Source organism: Plenodomus lingam (assembly GCF_022343315.1).
Source record: "Plenodomus lingam strain CAN1 chromosome Unknown contig_17, whole genome shotgun sequence".
Taxonomy (NCBI): Eukaryota; Fungi; Ascomycota; class Dothideomycetes; order Pleosporales; family Leptosphaeriaceae; genus Plenodomus; species Plenodomus lingam.
The window spans coordinates 1,062,743-1,086,794 of record NW_027093934.1 but is presented as its reverse complement, the minus strand read 5'-3'; the positions used below and the strand labels follow the sequence as shown (position 1 = coordinate 1,086,794).

Genomic DNA, 24,052 nt, shown 5'->3' with positions numbered 1-24,052 from the left:
AGTGATCAAACGCAAGGCGACCGTTTCTGTGCTATACGAAGAATAAATTATGAATTAGGCTGGGTGAAGAGCGTGAAAGTTGAACAGAGTTTGAAGATTTCCTCCTGCGCCTGAACTCCCCAAACCTGTTGCGTCTCAGAAGCATCCCCACTGCTGGTCCATGCTAGAAACATTCCATTGACCTATCCTAAGTCTTTTTGGGATAGATTAGGGAGAATGGGCACTTTGTGCGATGTGGATCGTGAGGAATGCTGTTGTTGGGTCAACTCGTTGGCCAGCCCTGTAGCTTCAATATAGACACTGATGTTGATAGTGTCGTGTCTGGGACGCTACGTCCGAAGACTTTTCTCTGATCAGATCACGGGCGTCGTGATTCCCATTCATCATGAGCTTGAGTTTCTTGTCTCGTGCGGTGAATGGATGCTACTCCCGAAACGGGTAGCGTCTTGCTGCCAGGGATGATTCTCCCATAATCCCTGCGCCGCTGTGCTTCTATACTAGTAACCCTGGCAGCCTAAATACGAGCGATTACGCACACTTGGGAATTGGCAAAGATTCGCATGGCTATGCGAGCAAATGCATCTGGAGTGATACTGTCAGCCATCCGGAGAAGAGATTGCGTCCTTATGCAACCGCCTACGGCGATCTTCAGAGTATGAGCAGGAGAATGAGGAGTAGTATGAGGACGAATATGAGGACTGCAATGCAGCAACTAGACCATGAGTCTGTGAGATTGCGTTATTAGCAGACTGTATTCGACAGATTGTTATCCTGAGCTCACCTTCGTTCTGCTCAATGACCCGACCAACTCTCTTGAGACCGATCTGTAGCTTACCGCCAACCCGGTCTGCCACGGTGTCGACGTCTTTCAATAGCTCGCTCTGCTCTTCGAGCTCTCGTCCCATGTCATCAGCCTGCTGTCGCAAGTTGCCCACGGTGCGGAAGACGCCATCCAGGGCTTCGTCTTGCTCATGCATCATCTCCATTTGCCGCTCCTGCTCAAAGGCCGCATAGTTATCTTCGTCCTCGAACGAGTCTGGATCAGGCAGAACATCGCCATTTGCTACGCCTTTGCCCTTGTTCGCATGTTTGACCGTCTGCTGCAGCTCTTGGCGCATCTTCTCAATCTCGTTGCCGACATCTTTAACAAGCCTTCGACGGCGTTCGACTTCATCGATTTCTAAACCGAATTTGTATGGGTCCACTTCGACTGCTTTGACGCTCGCCACGAGATCCTCAACGTCTTGGCTGATCTCTTGGAGTGTCTGTTCCAGTTCGCCGCGGGCTTCTCGGAGTTCGGGACTGTTGGCAGAGGAGGCCGAAGACCGGATGCGAAGATAGGACTGGAACAGTGGCCTCGAAGTGTCAAGAGCAGCCAGGACGTCACTAGGGGGGCATGTGTCAGTAACGATGGCTACTTGCAGATCTCATGTACCTGGCGGGAACAGCGGAAGACCATACGCCTGCACCTGAAGGAACGGGTCCTCGTCGTTTTGTGGGAAAGCCATGTTTGATCCCGTGACACACGTTCAGCACCTCACTGCATGTGCGACTCTAGGTGGAATTCTCAAGACGCGAGGACGCGAATTGATTGTTGTCGTAAGCAGACGTCAGTTGGCCATGGCGCCATGGGTGGTGAGCCGCGGCGATCCCCACATTGTGCACGGGCCTACAACTTCCCAAAATTAGCCCACAATGAAACTCCAACAGACGACCACACACTTTCCTGATGGAGCGACAAATACAGAGAGAACCGAGCCACTCTGCAGTTCACGTAAGAGACGACGGATGAGACCATGGGCCCGGATACGCCGCTACCTCTACCCGCCGAGTTCAGCGACTGCGACGAATATGTCGAGTCACTGTTAAAATTTACCACTTCCTCATGGCTTCTTCAAACGCTCTGTGGAGGTGTTCACATCCTAGACTTCTACACAAGAGAGCCTGACCTTTACTCCACTATCCTGCCCCAATCTTGGCGAGACTGGTTCAAGACACGGGATATCATGGATATAATAGATTTGCTCATGAGAGAAGATCTTGGCCAATTCGATGATCAGATTGAAGGAAACCCCAAGGTTTGGCGAGTTGGGCCAATTCCTCCAGCAGATCTCCTAGATTATATAAAGCAAGTGCGCAAACACCTCTTGTGTCGGGACTTTCCACCTCCCAACTCCGCTCTCAAGCCGGAGAAGACTGCCATACCACGTCATATTGCCACTGGTATGAAAGTCAAGAAAGTCCACGAAGTCGATAACTTTGCGCGCTATATTGATCGGCTGAGTTCTGAGATAGCTGCATCCAGCAACAAGCCCATCACCCATCTGGTCGATTTCGGCTCCGGACAAAACTATCTTGGACGTGCGCTTGCTGCTACACCATACTCCAAGCACATTGTGGCTGTGGAGAGTGCTCAGCATAATATAGATGGAGCGAAAAATATGGATGTCATGGCCAAGCTTGTCGAAAAGCCATTGGTAATGAGGAATAAGAAAGAGTATCGAGCCAAGATGGGCAAAGGAAAGGGGAGCAAGAAGAATGAAGTCAATGGGATCTCATCCGAGCCAAAGGCAGAAGCACCAAGAGAGCATCCCCTTGAAACTCCAATCACTAGATCTGAGGGTGACAAGCATAGCAATTCGTCCGACGTCACTTCGTCACTGCCTCCAGAGAGCGCCACATGCGATGACGATGGTTGCACAGTATCAACACCTACTTCTGAAGGACTGATACCGCAAAACAAGGCGCCAAAATACAAACCAAAATACAGCAAGACACCCCATCTGACTGATACCACCGGCACAACGACAACCACTACACTCCAAGTCTACAACGAAGGCCAAGGATCTGTCCAGTACGTCCAACATGTAATCCGCAACGGCGACCTGACCCCCGTGATTGAGCAAGTCCTCGACCCCTCTTCCATTACCAAAGACAACGCGGCCACCACCTCTGCTGCCGTAGCCGAGCCTGCAGACCTCACCACCGTCCCAAAGCCCAGCAACGTAAACGCAATGGTCATGTCCTTGCACTCCTGCGGCAACCTCGTCCACTACGGCCTACGCTCCCTCCTTCTAAACCCCCACATCTCCGCCGTCGCAATGGTAGGCTGCTGCTACAATCTCCTGACCGAGCGTCTCGGCCCCCCAACCTACAAACTCCCCACCCTTCGCCCAAACCACCCCCGCCTAGCCGAAACCTCCAACACCTTTGACCCCAACGGCTTTCCCATGAGCGAAAAACTGGCAAACTACCCTCTCCCCCACTCACCCCTCTCCGCCGACGCCTCCCCAAGCCTAGAGCTCGAGCCCCCCACCGGTATCCGCCTCAACATCACAGCGCGCATGATGGCCGTCCAAGCGCCCTTCAACTGGGGCAAACATGACAGCGACATCTTCTTCACCCGCCACTTTTACCGCGCCCTCCTCCAACGCATCTTCCTCGACCACGGCGTCGTATCCGCACCCAGCCCCTCACACACCGGCAGCGCCGTCAGCGCAAACGGCCACACCTCCCTCCTCACCTACACCCCACCCCACGGCCGCGGCCCCGGCCTCTCCAGCGACGGCTCAATCACCCCACTCACCATTGGCACCCTGCGCAAATTCGCCTTTGCCGACTTTCCCAGCTACGTCCGCGCCGCCCTCGCCAAACTCTACGCTCCAAACTCTTTTTGCCACGTCGATCCAGGCTTCATACGCGACAAGATGGCTGGCCTCACCGACGAGGCGATTGCTGCGTACGAGGATGCGTATCGTGATAGGAAGAAGGAGTTGAGTGTCATGTGGGCGCTCATGGCGTTTAGTGCGGGGGTTGTGGAGAGTGTGATTGTGGTGGATCGGTGGTTGTGGTTGAGGGAGCAGGAGGAGGTTGGGGAGGCGTGGGTGGAGGCGGTGTTTGAGTACAAGTATAGTCCGAGGAATTTGGTGGTGGTTGGGGTGAAGAAGGGGTGATGTGGAGTTTGTGTCGAGGGGGTGATGGGGCAGAAAGTAGAAAAAGCAAAAAAAAAAACTTCCTGGTTAGACAGGGTGTGCAAAACATGTATTGTGCTATGTTGTGCTATTGCCATATTCGCTATTTATTTCAAAGAAGAAGAAAGGAAAAACGCCTGGCAAAAATCTATGTATCCATTCAATGTGTAAAACTTTCATCATTCATGCGCAGCCGTACCTCATATCAGTCATGTCTTTGCATCAGTATCCCTATCCCCTATCCTCAAGCTCTCTCTCCAACCGCGCTACCCCTACTTCAACCCCCTCAACATCTGCGGATGCGGCGACGGACTCCTGCCCCTAAGCGCCGGCTCACTAGGCCTCAGCATGGGACTCGCGGCCGCAGACAAGGCATCCAGACTCAGTTTACTAATGGCATCGAGATTGCCCTGGGCCTCCTCCTCGCTCAAATCCAGCATCAGACGGAGCTCATTCGCCTTGAGGGAGTCGCCCAAACCAACCATCAATTGCTCCTTGTTTGTGCTGCCGGGGACATCGTAGTAGGACCAGCGGTAGCCAATGTCGTCGAGGGAGTGGGGTTCAGCGGGGGTGGTGATGCGGGCGCGGACGTGGCGGACGTCGATGCCGAAGATGGCAGAGATGCTGGGTTCGGTGCCCAGGCCGCCGAGGGTGGAGGGACGAAGCGAGGTGGGCACCTTTGTGTCGCGGGAGATGGGGGATTCGGCGAGTCTCTTGGAGGCGCCTGCGTCCTGGAGCCTTGCGCGCTTAAAGGTAGCGTTTTTGAGCTCGGTGAGGCCGAGGACGATGTAGAGGGGCTTGTTGGCTTTGAGTTGGTCGAGGATCCAGGCGCGGGCTTCGGGGTCGTTGCAGACGGCTTCAAAGGCTTGCGAGGGGTGTTGGCTGGTTCGTTGGACCATTTGTTCGGCGCGGACGGTGAGGAGGTTGGGCTGGCGGTAGATTTTGCCCAGGTCGAATTTGGCGCCGTAGTTGGTCATGAAGCGGCCCTCGGTGTCGGTGGAGAAGAGGTCCTTGTAGCGGAATTGGATGTGGTAGTCATTGAGGTCGTCGACTTCGGCGTGGGCTTTGTCGGGGTAGAAGGAGTCGCGTTCGGGGTGGAGGGGGTGTGTGAGGAGCTGTCCAACGACCAGGATATCGGCGGGGAGAGGCTTGGGGAGGAGGCCGTGGACCATGGTCACCGACTTGATCGATGTGGGTGGTCGAGGCTGCTTGTATGGGGTGTGGTTTGATTGGGGATGTGGGATTGATGGTGATGGTCGTGGTCGTGGTCGTGGTGGGTTTGTAGCAGAGTCTCTGTGCTACTTGAACGTTGATGACACTTGGTTGTTACAAAGGGGGCAAGGGCAACGAGACTCGATTTGAGCATATGCCAAGGGGTATGGTAGAGAGCCTCGGAGTGAGCTGGGCATATGCTAAGGGGTATGGTAGAGGGTGAAATGGCAGAGGGTGAGATGTTGTCCCAAGGCTGCGCCGGTGTGCGAATCAGAAGGTGGGATGCGCCCAGATGGCAAGCGCTTGGCCATATCGGGTAGCCCGTGCCTACCGGTGCGTTCAGGCTTCACGTTGGTAGATGCGGCGTTGATCTTGGTAGGTAGAGGGGTTACCGGTACCTGTTACAGGTTGCGCTGCTTATTGAACATGGATTACGGTGAGTTTTGTATTTGCATCAGATGGAAAAGGGCCCAGGCTTAGCGGTATTCGTCACGTGGCGGCGCGTGTTCACGGTACCCAGCTATGGTACTTGAGGAATGAAAAGCCCCTCGCCCCTCGCCCCTCGCGCGCGCTTCTTCGAGCAGACGGGATGGTCTTGGTCCTGTCGGCGGGGATAACTCGGAAACATCCTGACGAAAGCCATGATCGTCTTCTTCACTCTTGAGAACCATTTAACCCTTTGAACAAGCCTTGACTGTTACGTCCCGGCACTTTGCTTGCAGTCGGTGCCGCACGAAGACACGCACACACAGTCGACAAGACCGGCAACTTCCTGGGGGCTATGTCTCGCACGCAGGGGGGGTACATGTGTATCTGGGCATCGGCGCAACGACCGATGGAGGCAGAGGAAGAAGATGGTCAAAGACTTTGGGCAGAGATTAGCAAGCCGCCAACAGGAAGCTAATCTCGCCAAATGTCCGAGTCGGAGAGGCGAGTGCCTACCTATACCATGGCAACAATGGGGGGTTGTGGTTTGTCAATGAAGGGCCTCGATCGCTGACTGTGCATGTCTAATCATGGACAACTGGTGGCGTTTCTCGAACGAAGACGGCTACCGGTAGTGCCGGTATGATTAGTAGGATTCGTGGTAGTTTGGTAGGTAGGATGGGGACCACGAAACTCCACGGCGCTGCAACCAGGAAAAGCTCATAGGAAGGTGGACAGAAGACATGGCACATGGAACTTGGAAGGTAGAGTCTAGGTGCCTGGAGTCTAGGTGCCTGGAGTCTAGGTGCCTGGAGTCTACTCTAGGTAGATGGGAGTAGTCCTAGTATCATAACCCATAGCCCATCATCCCATCAGGCGCAGAAACGGAAAAGAGGCCCCACGGGCAAAGCTTTCCCCTTTACCCCTCCGAGGGCTGCTCCCCCCGCCATCCCAACCTTTGACGTTTTATCGATGAGAGCGGTTCCCAATGGACCAGATCCATTCCAACGTCACCAATCACCAACCACCAACCACCACTCACAATACTCAACTTCCACTCCACTCCACTCCACTCCACTCCACTACACCACGCTAAACCTCCCCTCCCCCTAAACTAGCATGGCAGCGGACACTATGGCTGTACTAAGCCCACAGCTGGATGCAATGGGCGAATCGAACTGCACACAACAATGACGCTGGCTGGCGAGCTGGATGGGAGGTTGAGAACGAGCCTGACACACGTCACTGATGGTTCCAGCGGCCCCCTCACTAAGCCATTGGCCGAGCCAACTCCGTCGAGGCTTCATCTGTTCTCAAGGCGAGAGTACTTGAACCCCTCGTTGCCCCTCCATGTCTAGGTTTTTTTCGTCTTCTTCTCTGAAACATCATCCCACTTCTCCTAGCTCAACCCCAGCTTCCTCACATCTCAACTCGAGCATTCCCTTGTGAGAATCTCTTACCAATACACATCTGCCACCATGGTCCCTCTTCCCCAAGCAACCGAGCTCAAGGACCTCTTCAGCCTCAAGGGCAAGGTCGTCGTCGTTACTGGTGCCTCTGGCCCCACTGGTATCGGCACGGAGGCTGCCCGTGGTTGTGCCGAGTTCGGTGCCGACCTCGCCATCACCTACAACTCTCGCGCTGAGGGCGCCGAGAAGAATGCAAAGGAGCTGAGCGAAAAGTACGGCGTCAAGGTCAAGGCCTACAAGTGCCAGGTCGGCGTCTACTCCCAGTGCGAGCAACTCGTCGCAGACGTCATCAAGGACTTTGGCAAGATTGGTAAGTTCCTGAATGGTCGCCTCCCCGACCACTCCAGCTCACAAAATCAAAGACGTCTTCATCGCCAACGCCGGAAAGACGGCCGACAATGGTATCCTCGATGCTACCGTCGAGCAGTGGAACGAGGTCATCGAGACCGATTTGACGGGAACCTACAACTGCGCCCGTGCCGTTGGTTTCCACTTCCGCGAGCGCAAGAACGGCTCCCTCATCATCACAGCATCCATGTCTGGCCACATTGCCAACTTCCCCCAGGAGCAGACCTCATACAATGTCGCAAAGGCTGGCTGTATCCACATGGCCAGGTCGCTCGCCAACGAGTGGAGGGACTTTGCCCGTGTCAACTCCATCTCCCCCGGATACATTGACACTGGTCTTTCCGACTTCGTTCCCCAGGACATCCAGAAGCTGTGGCACTCCATGATCCCCATGGGCCGTGACGCAAAGGCTACGGAGCTCAAGGGTGCCTATGTCTACTTTGCCTCGGATGCTTCGTCTTACTGCACGGTAAGTTGCTCGTCTTCCACTCGATATAAGCGCTGTAGCTAACCTGCATAGGGCTCTGATCTCCTCATCGACGGTGGTTACACCGTGAGGTAGATCTGTCGACTTTGACTGCGGGCACATGAAAGCTGTAGGATTGCGAACGAAGTATTATTACTGTATATCCCGTATCGTAATGAAACAAGTGGACGAACGTCCAAGACCACCATGCATAGAATAGTTACTTGAGACTTTAGTCCCGAATGTGATGGCTGACCAACTCCCCAAAAAGCAGGGCTTCCGTACAGGGACTTCCGACTTGCAGCGTGTACATTTTGTTGAAACGGGGGGAATATATGACGCAGCTGAGTGGTAGATAAAAGGGTTGGAGACAAAAAGCACCCTTGCCGTCGCTTCTCGCAGTACTACAGTTACAGTCTTTGACGCAGAGCGATGAATAGAGATGCATCAGCCAATCAGATGCCGACACTAGCAGGGGTGTGGCCAGAGGTCACATCGCCAGCACCTCGCTTGGTGTCGTCTTTCACCCCAACGCACAAACTCCCAACCTGCACTTGACACGAAAGGTCACAATAAGTTGTTCTCATGAATGAATGAATGAGTAGAAAGGCTAACCCATCAATCTCGTCGATCTCATCTTCGGCAGCTTTTCTTGGCCTCTTGAATACTGATTCAGAACTCGCCAAGCCCTCCAACGTCAGCGTGCAACGAATCAAGCAGTACCGGTACCCGTTCAGATTAGCTCTCTCCATAAGTCGCACGTTTACGACTACTTTCTTTCCAAAACTTGAAGAGGAACCGTCCAAGTCATCGCGTGCAGTCGGTTCCTGGACGCGCGTGGAGCGCACCCAGGGCTCCTTTTTCCTGACAACAGCAAAGCCGTGTGTGGTCTACACTTGCTGCGAGATGGATCCCAATGCGCCCTCGTTCGAGGCCATGATAAGGCTTGCACTGAGAGGATCAGATTGGCAACAGCTGAAAGCTTCGACTTCTGTCCCCGTCGATTCAAATGAATCCCCACAACAGGATGATGAGCTCAAGACCGCCACACAAGCAGATGAAGCTCTACCTCCACGAGTCATGACAGCAAAGCAGAAAAAGAAGATGGCACGCTTCGAAAAAACCCTTTCGCGAGATGCAGGTGCAGTTATTGATATAATCGAAGCGGACGCGATAACGCCAGTCCCGCAGAATGTTACCTGGGACAGGGACCCAGAACTTTTGTGTAGCTATAATTGGCAGGCCTCAACCGATGGCACGAACACCATATTTGGTATGTCAAGTCGTAGTTTTCACGTCTTTCGAATCCTGTTCTCCATGCCTTTTCCCATTTCTGCATCGAGTAAGCTAACGAATCATAGTTCCTGGCACGCCCACAAAGTGGCAAGAGCCGCCTTTACCAATCACCCTTGAACCTGATCAGGGTATCCAATATTCAGACTACAACTATGCTCGCCAGCCACAGGATCCCTATTCACCTATGTTCCAGGCTCTCAGCGTGATGAACCCCAGCTATCGGTTCAACGACGTGGACGTACTGGCGGACCGCAACAACTTGCGAGTACTGCTGGATTTCTGCCAGGGTAAATCAAACGGGCCCTTCCGCCTAAACATCTTTCTCCTCTTCAACACACTTGTCATCGTGCGTAAGGAGTCCAGATGGTGGTCGACGTGCGATGGCGTGAGCTATGGTTGGAGCTTCGAGAAGCATTTCACGCGGCCCGTAGAAGGTATGGAAGATGCTACGAGCCACTACAGGGCTATCCGATATCCTCTGGGACCCTTGAACGTCGTCGTACGTTTTGAAGCAGACGCATACGATGATGGCCTCGCCTCTGATATTCGATCCAATTCTGAGACCCACGCCGTGGGCGGATCCTCCACAGGAAAACCAACCTTTTCTTACCGATCACCCATTCGCGTGATGCAAAAAGGGCAAATCATACCATGCCGGCAATTGGTAGAGCTCAAGACACAAAAGATCAATCCCGAGGATTCCCACAAAGTGGCCTGTCAAGACCAATTATGGTTTGGCCGCACCTCCCTCCTCTTCACCGGACCCTACCAAGGCAACACGGGCGTCATCAAACGCGTCAAGTACGAGGTTGCCACCGACAGGATCAAGGTTTGGGAAGAGCGTAACCAGGATAGTCTGCGCAAGCTACCGGCCCTGCTTATGCAGCTAAGGGATATCTTGAAGACGCAAACGCGACCATACCGAGCCGTCCTAGTGCGAGAGGACAAAGGTGGTCCCCTCTACGTACGCACCATGCAAGGCTTCAGCCATGCGCTTGGTAGGGACTACTTCGCGAATCATTGGACACCGAGTCCGTCGTCTGTCTCGTCTCGTGGTAGCGCTTATCGCGGTTCGAGAGCTGGCCGATCGCGTGGGAATCATCAGCCGAGAGGTCATGATACCACACAAACATATCCCTGTCCTCCGCTCAATGACCCACAGAATCATGGCAGGACTTTGACTGAGTCGCATCGCGGTCAAGGAGGAAGGGGAAGAGGTCAGTTCTACGTGCCCCGGGGTCGTGGTCGTGGTCGTGGGCAATCTAATTCCTAAGGACCGGATGTCATCTCTACCACGATGTCACGTAGGTCGCAGACTGGTACAATCACCTATCAACAAATAATACGATATTACGCTGAGCCACTACAGTGGGCCTTGCATGAGCAAGGGAGAGTTACGGATTATCTGTAAGCTTTGTTCACTGGAATACAGGAGGATCAGACCAAGTTGCTAACAAGGTTGTTCCTTTCATAGTACACCGTTCTGAATACGAAGGAGACGATGGAGTAGGAAGCCAATGACAGTCTCAAAATCAACATTACACGTCATTAACAATGTCACGTCTTGGATACCGTTCCTCTTGCCATCTGTCTACCACTTCTGGTAGCTACCTAGCTCGGCTTGAAGTAATCAGTACCAGACTTGAAACCAAAACAGTACCACTTCAGATTCCCCTTTTCAAAGCTTCCAGCCCCTCCTCTTCGCCAGCGCAGTCTCCTGTCTAAGCGCCAAATCGGCAATAATCTCCTCACTCCCGCCACCCACCACCATCATCCTCAAATCACGACTCATCTGCTCCACCACCGCCCCCGGCCCGCCCTTCTGATAGCCCGCGCCCCCGAAAATCTGCTGCGCCTCGCGGTTTGCCATCTCCAAGATGCGGCCCCCATGCACCTTGGTCAGCGCAATCTGGCCGGCTATCTCGGCGTCCTGCCACCCGTCGCGGGACTGCTGAATGTGGTATGCGAGTTGCTCGAGCCAGGCCCAGTGGCTTTCAATGTAGCGGGCCATGGTGGCGAGTTTGTGGGCGATGATTTGGTTGGAGACGAGGGGTTTGCCAAAGGTGTGGCGGGTGTGGGCGTAGGCGGTGGATTCGGAGAGGCAGGTTCTTGCTTTGCGGTTGCAGCCTATGGACATGAGGAAGCGCTCTTTGTTGAAGTTCTTCATGATGATGCGGAAGCCCTTGTTTTCTTCGCCCAGCAGGTTGCCTACCGGTACCTGCACGTTGTCGAGCTCGACAAAGGAGGCGCCCCCGCTGTTTTGCCCACTGTTGGCGATGCGTCGGTGGGTGAGGCCGCGGCTCGAGGTGGGGATTACGAGCACGGAGATGCCGGTCATGCCGGGGCCACCGGTGCGGACGGCCGTGGTCATGTGTGTTGCCCATGGCATACCGGTGATCCATTTCTTGTACCCGTTGACGATGTAGTGCGTGCCATCCGGGCTCTTCGTAGCCGTGGTTTCGATATTCGCAACATCAGACTAGGGGTTCAGATATCAGCAACAGGGAAATAGCCCGCTCCCCAGAAAGAAAGAATGACATACCCCCCCACTCGGCTCCGTAATCCCCAATGCAAAACTCGTCTCCCACGTAAACAGCCCAGGCAACCAGCTCGCCTTTTGCTCCTCACTCCCATGCTCCACAACAGGCGGCACCCCAATCACACTCGCGCCCCCCAACGCCGTGCCCAACCCGCCCTCCATCCTCGCGCCCTCATCCGCCAAGACCATTAAGTGAAAGACATCCAGCTGCGCCGCCGGTATCCCCGCAGGGCCAGGCACCTGCGCCGGCCGATACTGCGCCGGCACCTCTGTAAACGCAAACCCGGAGCTGGCCCACGCCAGGCGGGCGGACAGCGGGGCTTCACCCTTGGCTTCCCACTCCAGCATGTACGGCTTGATGTGGGTGTCGATGTAGGCGCGCAGCGTGTTGCGCAGGTGCCGGTGCGTGTGTGTGTAGTAGGGTGAGGAGAGGGAGTTGTACCACGAGGGTTCGGCCCAGGGGCCTCGGTTGCCGCAGGTTTGGGCGTCTTTTTCTCGGGGTTTGGGTGGGGGGGTCATGGTGGTGGTTTTTTGCAGTGGGGGAGGAGGGAAGAGAGGTGTGCATTGTGGTGATGGCGGGTGGATGGGTATAGGGAGGGAGGATGTCTGCCGGTGATTGGGATGGGGTTTGGATGGGGGGGGAGGTGGGGATGTGGGGTTGGACCCCGCGGCTGGAGCCGAGGCCGAGGCAGAGGCAGAGTGACTGCACTTACTACTATGGATGGTGCTCACACGTCAGTCTTGCCCACTATTTCTCTCGGCGGCTCGATACAATGATGACGGACGGCTGTTGGCAACAACCATCGACAGCTTCCCTACGGTACATGGTGGGCAGTAGCCAGTCTGCAAAAGGATCAACGCTTTATCATCTTTCAAGTTCAAGACTGCCCTGCAACTCATCAACAATCTCGACTTCCAATCTCCACCATTACAAAGAGCACTCCCCCCGCCCCCCTACCGATTCACAGCCTCCTTGCAAATAACGACAAGACTACCCATTTTCATTCATCGCGAATTTACAGCATTGCCCAAGATACCATCACAGCCGCTGCACATACCAGCACTGCCGTCCACGTCGGCCTGACAAGACCTGCTCCATCCTCCTCATCACTCCCACGCTGAGCATCCCCATTGCTACTCGTAGGATTATCCTCCCCCTTGCCCGTCTGCTGCTCCCTACTCGTCACACTCCCACCCACACAAGCACCCTCATCCAACCCGCCATCCTGCCCCCCAAACGCCACCTCCGCCGTCCTTTGCCACAGCCTCGTAACATTCGTGTACATGTCCGGCTGATACCAGATCCTACAACTCGCCGTATCATTGAGGAACTGGGTTGGCAGGCCTCCACGCTCCAGCCCCGCACGGATATTGTCTTGGAAGTTTACGCTCGCGTCTTGTACGCCAATGGCAAACGGGGTTGGGAGAAATGCGGCCCATTCGTTGACTTGTCCGCTGTCTTGCGCGAATTGCGTGAGGATGTAGAGGGAGAGGGCTTGTAGGTAGATGGAGGGGAGGACAAGAGTACCCTTTGTGCCGCCCACGGGTACCATGGGGCCGGGCTGGGGTCGCCCGCCTACAGCCAGTGTCCGTACCCCGGCTTGTTGGGCCATGAGTTCGACGAAGATGCTGCAGGTCGAGGCGCACACGCCGTCGGAGAGGATGATCATGTCTTGGGCGCGAAACGGATCGTCTGTGAAGTTGGCACGGTCACCGTAGCCGGTGATGGAGATGCCGACGGCAAGACGCTCGTTGGTTGTCGTCATGGGGTCGGAGAGGTTGTACTTGAGTAGCGCGGTGAACTTGTCGTTGTGGAATGGCTCGGGCGGGTACATGGCCTTCCAATCCGCGAATTCCTCGAGTTCAGACGAGAGGTAGGCGTCGTTGCTAAAGGGGCTGGTGAAGAGTTCGGCGTTCAAACTGGTCATGGTGCGAAAGGAGGAAATGCTTTGTCCGAATAACTCGCTGGCTGCGTGGCCGCGGTAGCGCGATTGTGTCTGGGGTTCTTTGCTGGGGAAGAATTGCCTAAACATGTCGTATCCCGAGAGGATTTTCCCGCCCCCGTTTGCGCGTACATCGATGATGTGCTTTTCGACGCCTCGCGATTTGGCCTCGCTAATGTACGACTGCACCACTTGCTGGAACTCTTGTGCCCCTTCTACATCGTCCGTGTTGAACGTCTGCACTACCAGCACCCCGATTTCCTGGCCCCCGAGATGCAGAAAGTATCCGGCAAGAGGGACGAGTTCGGCTGAATGCGAGACTTTGGGGTTGGGATATGCCACAGGCACAGAGCCATGTCGTAGCGCAAACGAGCCGCGAAACTCGTGGTCTCGCGGGTTCTCAAGATGCATCGGAAGCGCATTGGGGTCTCTCTTCCTGACCAGAGTACGGCTGGGGTCGGGAATCACATATATTTCATAAAAGGAGTCTGGGCCGTCAATGTACGCCCACGAGGTCGGCTGTAGAACAACCGCAAAGTTGCTCGATTCCCTCTGCGTTCCATTTCCAAACGTCAAGTTTGTCACCGGGCCCGGATAGAACCTCGGATTGGTAAAGTATCCGTAGTTCTCCGCCGGCTGCATGAGGAACATGGCATTGTATCTCGCATCCGGATCATGGTACGAGTTCAAGTTGGCCTCGTCCTGCAGAAACTGCACCGCGTCTTTCCCATTGATCTGCACAACGGGCGAGGGAACATAGCTACTACCCGTATTGTTGAAGTCCTGGTAGGCCCAGACCTGCGGTATATCGCTTCCATTTTGCGATGCAGAAATCAGCGCAAACCTACTATTTCTGCGCCACTGGAAGGCGGCAGAGTACGCCATGCCGTTCCAGTTTAGATGGCCATCGTGCGCCTTGACGAATAAAGCAGCAATATCGCTCTCGAAATCGTACTCGTTGCTGTATTCACTGCTGTTGACTCTTCTGCCAATATCGTCCAGTCCCGCAAGCAAGTCCACGGGCTCGTTGGGCCATCCCTTTGGCGGATCCTTGAGATAGGTGATTGTGGATTGAAACTCGACCATTTTCTTAATTGCTTCTATTGTGAGCGCCGCGTCGTCCTGGACTATCGGTATAGACTGTAGACAGGCGTGGGCAAGCTCCGCTGCAACGACTGGGTACTCATTATTGTCATTCGAGACTAACTCGGAAACCTGTGCACAAGCTGTGCCAGGGTCTATGGGCCCGGTGCTAAGGCTTTCTGTGGATGTGGGCTCGATGTTGATGATTGAGGTGGGGGTTTCTGTTGGATCAAGGTCGATTGTTGGAGTTGGTTGGTTGAGGTCGAGTGAGCTTCTCTGTGCTGCAACGACGGCTATCAGCCCAAGGGGACACAGCGATAACTTCATTGTCAATCGATCTGATGGAGAAGGCAGCACGAGCCGAAATTTGGTGATTTTTCAGCCAATTCGGCGTGAGACAAATCGATGCCGTAGAAATGGCTCGCTGGTGGAAAAAGATATCCAGCGTACGATCCTTGGTTCATGGCAGTAACTTGCGTTCCCACTCAATGTGCCGTGCATTCACTTTGTACTCCCGTACTCTCCCACTTTCCCAAAACACCAACAAAGCCCCTCGTCTGTGATTATAAAGAAGAAGAAAAGCCCAACTTGCGCAAAGCAAAAGAAGCACCAAGACTCGCAAAAGTCGTGCCGATCCGCGTGGGAAAGCCATCCATCTTAACCCGTCCATGTCGACCACACAACATCAACTGTTCAGGCAAACGCCATTTCCTATGCGCTCGCAAGGCGCGCCATTGCGCCACAGTGAGGTGGGCGGATCCGAGTCAAAGGGACTGTGGGCAAATCAGATGGAGTGGTGTAGTCAATGTGACAGGGTTAGTGGAGTGATGCCCAGGCACCACGGTTATGCGGGTCGCCAGCGGCTGAATCGTGGAAAGGGCTGGCCATGTTCAAGTATGTGTAGGCGCCACTGTGAAGTCAAGGATGTAAAGTAGTAGAGTTTGCTCTGTGATGTAACATTCATGTTCGCGCTGGTGTTTTTTTTTTTTTGGAAATGGTGCAGTTTTGTCATGTTACCGATACCGGTGGGAAATGTCTCAAGAAGCGAATGCTAACTAAATCATTGCTTCTGAGAAAGTAACTAGTTACCGGTACGGTACCGCGGACTACCTCTGGTCTGAGCTACGCGACACCAACTCACCCGTGTCAAGCACGGTCCACCCAGAACCAAAAGCTACGGACGACCCGGTGAGTGGAAACGGGATTGGCGTCCATGTGGAATACTTTAATGGTCCGCCTTGTTCATTGTGCCGCTGAAATTGGATGGATGACTTAGTTGGATGCCTATTATGGACCTTGGGTACCGGTACTGTGCCGAGTCGCCCGGCTGGTTTGGGGGCTATTTCATGACGTAGATGATGTGAAAGGGGCTTTGTTGTGTACATGTAGACATGGCAATGGGATTTGTGGGAAGGTTTTGTTATTCATTATCATTATTAGACAGTCTTGGTGGATCTAGTAATCGTACCGGTATATGCTAGGTGGTGCAGAGATGGCACCAGGTGAAGCAATTACCATCTTGCAACACCTCACCAACGCCCACGCCAAACCAATTTCACCAGCGAAGACACCAGGTGAGATGGATCTTGGGGCCTAATCAAAATCGACGACCTTTTTGCCCTTCTTCTTCGCTCCAAGCAAAGCGTCTCGCCACTCACCTACCTTCTCAACCGCCTTCAGGGGTTCATATTTCAAGGTTAACAAAAATCCTTGAATCTCTGCTGGGCTGAACTTGCCCTCTGGAATCTGAACAGCAAATGATCTTGCCATATCAGCCAAATTTCCCGGCTCCGCGACTTCCAAGGTAGGCTGGTAAGTAACCATTTCAAGAAAGTGCTCGCCCCCCAGCCTGGCCAGCTTTGCCTTGTCCCGTGGCAACCTGGCCGCCTGGTTTGCAGGACCGGATGACTTATGCTTGCTGGTGGACGGGTTATTATGGTTCTCCGTGTTGTACATGCGAGTGAAGATGTCCCGGGTCTGTTCATAATTGGCGTATCCGAAGCCGATCTGGAGGTCTACGCGACCAGGGCGGATCAATGCATCGTCCAGACTCTCAGGACAGTTTGTAGTCATGATCAGCACACGTCCTTCCTGCGAACCAGCACCATCAATGACATTTAGCAGGCCACTCAAGCTGATCCTACTAGTGCTTTCTTTTTTGGGTTGAGACTTGGACTCGTTGCTCTTTGTAGGGTGAGCGCCCGGTCGATCGCTCTCTTTTGTAGAAGCGGACTCCTGCTCTACTGCAACCGGCTCGGCGGGAAGATCTTCACGACGAAGACCAGCAGCGTCGACATCTTCGAGCAGAACAATGCAACGGTCGGGAAGACTGTTGAAATTGTCCATAAGAGACGATTCTGTCAATTGGGCCGCACTGAGCGAGATGCAGTATATATTCATGCCAAAAACCCCGGCCAAGGCGAAAGACATTGAAGTCTTTCCAGTTCCGGGAGGCCCATGCAAAAGATAACCTCTACGGTACGGGATGCCTCGCTCAGAATACCAGCGTGAAGTGGCAGGATGCAAATACTCGTTTATATCCTTGACGATTCTGACTTTACTCTGCTCATCAAGTGAAATCGTGCTCAATGGGCGGGCGGGCCGGTATGACTGTTGCTGCCACCTAAACTCGGACTGTAGATATTTTGAATGGAAAACAAACGTCATATCCATTCCTTTTGAGCGGGACAACAATCGTGCATGCTGCAGCAGAGCGGCGATGGGCTCGTAGCTACGACCCGCACATCGAATAGTAATGTGGCTGTCCTCTCCTTTTCGTCTATCTCCCGGTATACGCGTCATGATGAACAGCCGACCTTGGAAATAAAACTTGTAAACGCCGTACCAGGGCTCAAAACGAACGGCTACATTGCTCTCCCAATCTGCACAATTACAGATGCCATACGCGTCCACGCCTTCGTCAGCGTACTTCTTCTGGTAGAAACTTGGAGCTGCAGAAACCGCCTTCAAGGTTCTGCCAGTGGTCACGAAGCCTTCTGCATTGAGCCACTCTACGAAAAAGGAATAGAGATCTTCATATTCTTCAAGGTAGACTGTGGACGACAAATAGCTCCCAAAGAACTTGTAGCCTTCATAGTATAATAGACAGATGCCCTTGGAGATTGCGAAGACGATGAGGCAGCCAGATATGATCAACCCCATATCGAATCCAAAGATTTGAAGGAACAGCTGGGAGAAGATTTGGTATCCCGGGATGAACGCCTCCAGTATTGTGGACGGCAGAGTCAGAGTGCCATTCGAGGAGCTGGAGTTGAAGGCTATGTGTTTGAGCAGTGAGAAGTCCATAGTAGCACGGCCGAGTGCCTGGACGCGAAGAGCGTGGTCGAGTGGGGTACGCGGTTGACAGAGACTTGATATTGAACGGCTGGGCTGTAGAAGAGTGAGAAGGAGCGAGTGATGCGAGCTACTGAGGAAGGTGTATACCTACGGGGCACCTTAGTTCTCGAAACTTTCGTATCGCAGAGACGAAGATAAACGTGCTGTCTAGAGCTTTTGTCGTCGTAGTTTTAGCTTCCTTGCAGTGGTGTAAGTGGCAAATGACAGCCTTTGAGTCACCCTTTTATGCAAAAAAGATGCGTGACAGGATATGTAGTCCTACCCGAGTGACATGTCTACGTATCTTCTTCATGTTTGACCTCCGCCAACAGCGTTAGCCCGGAACACCCATTGTGAATAATGCATAGTATCGAAGATTGTGAAGGGCACTTTGGGCTCTTCCGCAGGACATGCGGTGACACTGACTCTCTGTACCAAAAGTATAACCTGAAAGTCTGTACTTGGCCCCAGAGTCGCTTGATAGTATGAGAGCGATGCATGGAGGGATGTCGACGTGGTCAATGAAATGGGTTCTTTACGTGTGGGCCAACAGGGAGGACTGCATACAGTCTTATTGAAACGACAAACTGCCGATAACAGCTGATATAAGCACGACAGATATAAGGAGCGTGATCTTATTAGAAGAAAAGATAAATCACGAGAATACATACGATACCGCGGCAGTGATGCGCATGTAGTAAGAAACAAAGCAAATTGATGTGTGCGAATCGAAACGTGAACCTAGAAACTCTTACGAAACCTCACTGAGGCGTAACACAAAAGGTGAGTGAGTGAGCGTGAAGAAGGATATCAGGGGATATCAGTCCAATAACAGTCTCGCAATGGCACAAGGACAACATATATGACAGCACCCGATGACAACATACGCGCCAACATCACAACACACATCGGGTCGGCCAAAGCAAATCAACGTTCATGAGAACCACGCCTCATTAGATATCTCGTACAACAACAACGCAACTACCTCTCCTTTGTTTTCTATCATCATTTAAAGCAGCAAGTCCAAGGAAGAGAAAAAAGACAAAAACGCATCCATCCAACACATGCACGCACAAGTCTCCGGCACAGCCTTTGACGCCAAACCCCTCCCCGTCTTCCACCCATTCAACCTCCAAGCCCTAGTATAGAAATATTCTCCAAGAGAAGAGGAAGAAAACAAACATCGACAAAAAAACTGCAAACGTCAAGATGGTATTTCGGTACAGAACAATATAAAAAAAAGGAATTTCAAGTCTCCACCTCTTGCTAATTATATATATATGTACCCCTGGGCTTTGCTAGATGTATTACATGTTTCTCTGCTCAAGAAAAAAACAGACGATACAATCTAACCCAGCATTGTCTGATTTCCATTTACTACTACTTGGTTGTCTACAGCGAGGAGAGAGCGACAGGGCCCGAAACTCTCATCGTTGCTTTCATGTGCCAGCCGGTCGACAGAGATGTTAAGAATGTACGTTTTCGTTCAAGAAAGGAAGGAGAAGCAGAAGACGTTGGCGTACGAGACTCGCAATCACGGGCGTGAGAGGGGTAGAATAGCCTAGTGACCGGCATTCCGACGGTGTCGGTGGGCGTGGCGGCGCAGATGCGGAGAGGGTGCTGGCTCGTCATCCGCCATGACGGTGACGGTGACTTCAACTTCCTTGATGCAAACTTCGTACACGACACCCTCTTTGGTGTAAGTCGTGGTGGTGATGATGTCGTCGTCGTCGTCGTCGTTGGGCTTTGCGTCCTTGATGTCCGCCGCGGGTGTGACGAGGGGGAGGGCAGGGGCGACGGCAGGGATAACCGGGTTAGCAGCTGGATCCACCTTTGGTTGGGGAGGTGGGTTGGCAACAGGTGCTGGAGGTGGTGGAGGAGCAGACGAGGATGCAGGAGCAGCTGGCGGTGGTGCAGCAGGGTAATCTGGGGCAGCAGGAGATGGGCTGGGAGCAGCAGGAGATGGGCTGGGAGCATTAGGCGAGGCGACACCGATGCCAGGAATAAGAGGTGCCGCGTATTCAGGGCCTTGTTGGACAGGCACGTTGCCGCAGAGGCCGTGTGTGGGGCCCTCGCAGTCCTCGTGGCGCAACATCTCGGGGATCTTTTCAATCTTGCATTCTGCTTGCTTAGCCTCAGATTGGAGGTCGCCGGCAAAGACAGGGCAGTCCTCGACACGGCCAGAGGGGTTGGTGCAAGTATCGACCGCTCTCTGGAGGACGTCGATGTCCCAGCCGCCGATGAAATCAGCGTGGTATCCACAGCCTAGGTTGCAGTTAGATCAAGTCATGTTTGGAAGAGCTAGGGAACATACCAGTGGGGTCACCGTTGGCCCAGGAGAGCATTCCCTCGATGCCCTTGAAAGCGTACGTATTCCAGATGGTCTCGTAGAAGAGCGTGGGCAAGCGGACGGGGAAGCCCTCGGGGCACTCTCCACCATCGATGAAGCTGGGGTATGCCACGTGGCTCCTGTGATCGGGTGACGAGACGTCCTTGCCGTTCCAGCACGAGGGGAACATGATCTCGGCGCGGATACCATTGGCGCAGTTGGCGTCGAGGAACTCTTTGTCGGGAAAGACGTGGCGTTGGCGGGAGCCCTCAGGAGCCCGGTTGTAGTTCATGCAGTTGAAGCCAATCGCCTTTTGACCGAGCGCGAGCTGCGTCTTGTCTTCATCCGTCCATTCTGCCGTTGGCGGATCGGGCAGTGGGCGGGTGAAGTTGCGAAGACGACTATCACCTGCAACCATCTGGAAGCCCTTGGGGAATGCCTTGATGTTATCGCCGAGGAGCAGGTAATATGCAAGCATGCCGCCGACTTGGGGAACGATTTCGGTCTTGCCATCCTTGTGCACAAAATGAAGAGATGGGGTCCAGTACGCAGACTTGTCGTCGCCGAACTGGCACGATGTGCACGTTGATGCTCTGAGCATGTCATAGGTGGTGGTCTCGGCGAAATCTAGGTTTTCGAGGTCAGCGAACAAGGTCGAAAGTGAAGGCAGGCTGCTTCAAGACGATGAGCCACATGGCAACGACAGTTCAGACGCCGTTGGCGGCGGCCTGTCTTCTACTGGGTCGATGCATGAGACCCCAGATGGGACAACATGCAATCGGGACAGGGTGAATGGTTCTACTTACTGCTTCCACCGAAGATGGAATGACCGTGAGAAGAAGCCGTTCCTTTGTCGACGATGGGGTCAAGGCGCAGCAGCGCCGTGCGCTCGTGACATGGCATACGCCAGAAGGCGTTGGTGGTACCAGATAGCAGCGCCACGGCGGCGGAAAGGTGAGCGACAGACTTCATGGTTGGCGATCGTCGCTACGGCTGTGAGCGAGAGGGTCAAGTAAGGTTGTTGGGCGTGCAAGATCAGGCAGGTTCCAAAGTTGGGTATCCTTTCTTTTGCTCGGTGTGAAAAGTCGACTGGGCAGCCGAGGGTTTCAATCGGATTTGAGAGTGGACTTGTAATTTCCCAGCCTCCAGGCCTCTTTCCGCCTGAATCAGTGTACACGGAAAAGGAGGGTGAAGTTGCGGTAAGCAACGGGGGCAATCGATAACGAACGGTGATGGTGGTGATGGTGGTGGTGGTGGTGATGGTGGTGCAAACGAGCGACGATTCAATCAATGTAAAAGGAATGACATGTATACACGAGCAAGGGCGGGGACCAAAAGGAAGGGCAAAGAGAGGGAGGGGGAACTGGGCGATTATCACCAGGGCCCCAAAGGGTATGCTTTTCAGGGAGATGAAGGAATGCTCGAATCGGTAGAGGTGAAACCATGGACGAGCCCCAGGGGCATGGGAGGCCCTTGTTTCCCGCCTCCTGTTCGGCCGTGCGGTGGCAGCTGTGCGGTGCAGCCAGCCGCTCGAACGGGAAATGGTAAGATGAAGACGGGGGCGAGTGAGGGATCAAGGGATACAGGCTGATCTTTGCCTCCCTGTCCCTTTGTCGGCAGCCGTTGACTTTTGGACGTTCTCTGCGCGCGCGCAGTCTGGTCGTCTCTGTGATGACTCTGTCGAGGCTTTGGCCCTCCTCTTCGCGGACGACTGAATCCTGCCTCTCTGCTCGTCTCGTCCTCTTTGCGCAATCCCCGTTCCTCTGCTTCGGCTGTCGAGCCTCTCTGCCGCGCGCTGTCTGGCTGGCCAGTGGAGGTGGAGTGGACAGCCCCGTGCGTCTGCCGCATCGCAATCTCCAGCATACCGTCGACTCTACGCTTTTGGCTGCCAAAGACACCACATGGTCCACTCAAAATGGCGCATCGCAATGGAACGCGGCGTCGGTTATGGCCGCCGAGCGTCATCGCTCCGCACGGCGTGATCGATGATGCAGAGAAGCTTGTGTTGGTTGGCCGTCGCCTGCCTTTGGCTCGTTGGTCTCCTTTTGGTGTTTGGTGCACATCTTCCCCCCGTTCTCCATGCTCCAAGCAGTCTAGGTACCCAATCTCCTCCTCTCGTCAACAGTGAGTCGGTGAGCAAGACAACACCAGCTCATGTCCTCTTGCTCCTAGTGCAACCCGCCGGACCGTACCAGCAAATTACGCCAACATCCCAAGGCGCACTCAGTGGCATGGCAAACGCAGCGGTCCGCCTAGGTGACCTTCACACAGCATCCTGCAACCTATCCGATTTGCTTCTTCTTTGCCGTGCCACAATCCCACCAGCACACCGATCCCCAGCATGGCCAGCATGGCAAGTCCTGTGGCACACGCTCAACCAGAGATGGCTGGGATGCACAGAACCCAAGAGAAAAGTGTATGCGCCAATGCAGGTACGGTACGTCGGGTTGCATCCCTGCCAGTTGCCGTATTATACCGAGTTTGACCGGACCAATCTGTAATTTATCGTCATCATCTTCTGTTCTATAACAACTTCGTCCATCGGCGCTAATACGGAGACCATCAGACTAAGGATGCAAACTAACGAGTCTAACGAGTCTACCTACATACCATTGTATGTAGTCCATACCAAGGCACACACAATAGCACTATAGTCACTATGTACAAGTGTGCAGCAGGAAAAAGACCTGGGAGCATATACGTATATCTGGCTGTAACAGCATGCAATGGATCGCGAGGAGAGAAAGCCGAAATAGTATTACTCTATCACGTTTACGAATGTACAAATGGCAGCAGAATATAGGTCCTGAGCGAAGGCTCCTCATCACGCTGCACGGTAAGAAAGCTATACAGGTAGGTGCAGTGCCTTTGTCTGCAGGTACAATGTCATTGGTTGCAGGTCTAGGACCGTTATCTATCCCCGATTCACAAAACGCCCTGCCATAATCCATCATATAACAAGGCCAATAGTCCTGTGGACACGGATGGTTCTGCTTCTGTTAGCATCCTCCTCCGTGTACGATTTAGGTCTCTAGGTATGTCACCCAAGCCTACGTAAGATACTCACGGTGCCGCAGTAGTTTCTCTCCGACATTTCAGAGCCATCGATTTCTATCCACTCGTATTGACAATAGCCTCCCTGGGGGATTTCAGGGTCTTTGGGGTCTTCCACCCTACAGAGCTACCCTGTGTCAGTCTTTCCTCCACGTCGGGTTGGTGAAAAGGGAGAGGGTGAACATACCCCCCTTCGGTCCTTCGGGTTTCTCATCTGCGCACTGCAAGCGGCAGAAAGGCAGAGGAGCACGAAGCTGGCGGTTGATTTCATGTTGGCTGGGCTGGAAAGGTATAGGACTTCGTGTATAGTGTAGGAAACTTGGCAAAGGATGCGATCTAAGCTTGTATTTTCTTGATTGCATACTGATACGACTTATATAGACTCTGGGCATGAAATTATACTTTGAACAAACAGTATCTTGTGCACAGTATCCTATGTATGCGCATATTACGTTGGATGAGTTGGATTACGTGGGAATCATCACACGATTTGATACCACGGTACAAATATACAAAGCTTTTTAAAAATCCTCTCGGCTTGATTTCCTGCAAGTCACAGGGGTTATCCTTACGGCACGTA

General features: G+C 53.6%; 10 protein-coding genes across 10 annotated transcripts; 4 read left to right on the top strand and 6 right to left on the bottom strand.

Annotated features, from left to right (window-relative positions):
• Positions 1-648: 648 nt before the first annotated feature.
• Positions 649-1,508, bottom strand: IAQ61_003366 (uncharacterized protein; the record flags this gene model as incomplete). Its single annotated transcript, XM_003844975.1, has 3 exons — positions 649-725; positions 782-1,386; positions 1,462-1,508. 3 exons carry the CDS (start codon positions 1,506-1,508, stop codon positions 649-651), a joined length of 729 nt encoding a protein of 242 aa, XP_003845023.1.
• A 288-nt stretch (positions 1,509-1,796) lies between these two features.
• IAQ61_003365 (uncharacterized protein) lies at positions 1,797-3,953 on the top strand (the record flags this gene model as incomplete). Its single annotated transcript, XM_066095944.1, has 1 exon — positions 1,797-3,953. One exon carries the CDS (start codon positions 1,797-1,799, stop codon positions 3,951-3,953), a length of 2,157 nt encoding a protein of 718 aa, XP_065954189.1.
• A 317-nt stretch (positions 3,954-4,270) lies between these two features.
• Positions 4,271-5,200, top strand: IAQ61_003364 (uncharacterized protein; the record flags this gene model as incomplete). The annotated part of the gene is made up of 1 exon (XM_066095943.1): positions 4,271-5,200. One exon carries the CDS (start codon positions 4,271-4,273, stop codon positions 5,198-5,200), a length of 930 nt encoding a protein of 309 aa, XP_065954188.1.
• A 1,887-nt stretch (positions 5,201-7,087) lies between these two features.
• Positions 7,088-8,342, top strand: IAQ61_003363 (uncharacterized protein; the record flags this gene model as incomplete). Its single annotated transcript, XM_003844971.2, has 3 exons — positions 7,088-7,388; positions 7,441-7,895; positions 7,947-8,342. The coding sequence occupies 3 exons, from the start codon at positions 7,088-7,090 to the stop codon at positions 7,986-7,988; spliced, it is 798 nt and encodes a 265-aa protein (XP_003845019.1). The 3' UTR covers positions 7,989-8,342.
• Positions 8,343-8,489: 147 nt separating this feature from the next.
• Positions 8,490-10,461, top strand: IAQ61_003362 (uncharacterized protein; the record flags this gene model as incomplete). Its single annotated transcript, XM_003844970.2, has 2 exons — positions 8,490-9,165; positions 9,254-10,461. The coding sequence occupies 2 exons, from the start codon at positions 8,490-8,492 to the stop codon at positions 10,459-10,461; spliced, it is 1,884 nt and encodes a 627-aa protein (XP_003845018.2).
• A 405-nt stretch (positions 10,462-10,866) lies between these two features.
• On the bottom strand, positions 10,867-12,246 carry IAQ61_003361 (uncharacterized protein; the record flags this gene model as incomplete). The annotated part of the gene is made up of 2 exons (XM_003844969.1): positions 10,867-11,667; positions 11,731-12,246. 2 exons carry the CDS (start codon positions 12,244-12,246, stop codon positions 10,867-10,869), a joined length of 1,317 nt encoding a protein of 438 aa, XP_003845017.1.
• Positions 12,247-12,743: 497 nt separating this feature from the next.
• Positions 12,744-15,080, bottom strand: IAQ61_003360 (uncharacterized protein; the record flags this gene model as incomplete). Its single annotated transcript, XM_003844968.1, has 1 exon — positions 12,744-15,080. The coding sequence occupies one exon, from the start codon at positions 15,078-15,080 to the stop codon at positions 12,744-12,746; it is 2,337 nt and encodes a 778-aa protein (XP_003845016.1).
• Positions 15,081-16,346: 1,266 nt separating this feature from the next.
• IAQ61_003359 (uncharacterized protein) lies at positions 16,347-18,059 on the bottom strand (the record flags this gene model as incomplete). Its single annotated transcript, XM_003844967.1, has 1 exon — positions 16,347-18,059. The coding sequence occupies one exon, from the start codon at positions 18,057-18,059 to the stop codon at positions 16,347-16,349; it is 1,713 nt and encodes a 570-aa protein (XP_003845015.1).
• Positions 18,060-19,004: 945 nt separating this feature from the next.
• IAQ61_003358 (uncharacterized protein) lies at positions 19,005-21,390 on the bottom strand (the record flags this gene model as incomplete). The annotated part of the gene is made up of 3 exons (XM_003844966.2): positions 19,005-20,354; positions 20,404-21,045; positions 21,225-21,390. The coding sequence occupies 3 exons, from the start codon at positions 21,388-21,390 to the stop codon at positions 19,651-19,653; spliced, it is 1,512 nt and encodes a 503-aa protein (XP_003845014.1). The 3' UTR covers positions 19,005-19,650.
• A 429-nt stretch (positions 21,391-21,819) lies between these two features.
• IAQ61_003357 (uncharacterized protein) lies at positions 21,820-23,967 on the bottom strand (the record flags this gene model as incomplete). The annotated part of the gene is made up of 4 exons (XM_003844965.2): positions 23,660-23,967; positions 23,486-23,599; positions 22,895-23,020; positions 21,820-22,500 (listed from the first exon to the last, which is right to left on the bottom strand). The coding sequence occupies exons 1-4, from the start codon at positions 23,741-23,743 to the stop codon at positions 21,820-21,822; spliced, it is 1,005 nt and encodes a 334-aa protein (XP_003845013.2). The 5' UTR covers positions 23,744-23,967.
• Between the last annotated feature and the right edge of the window lie 85 nt (positions 23,968-24,052).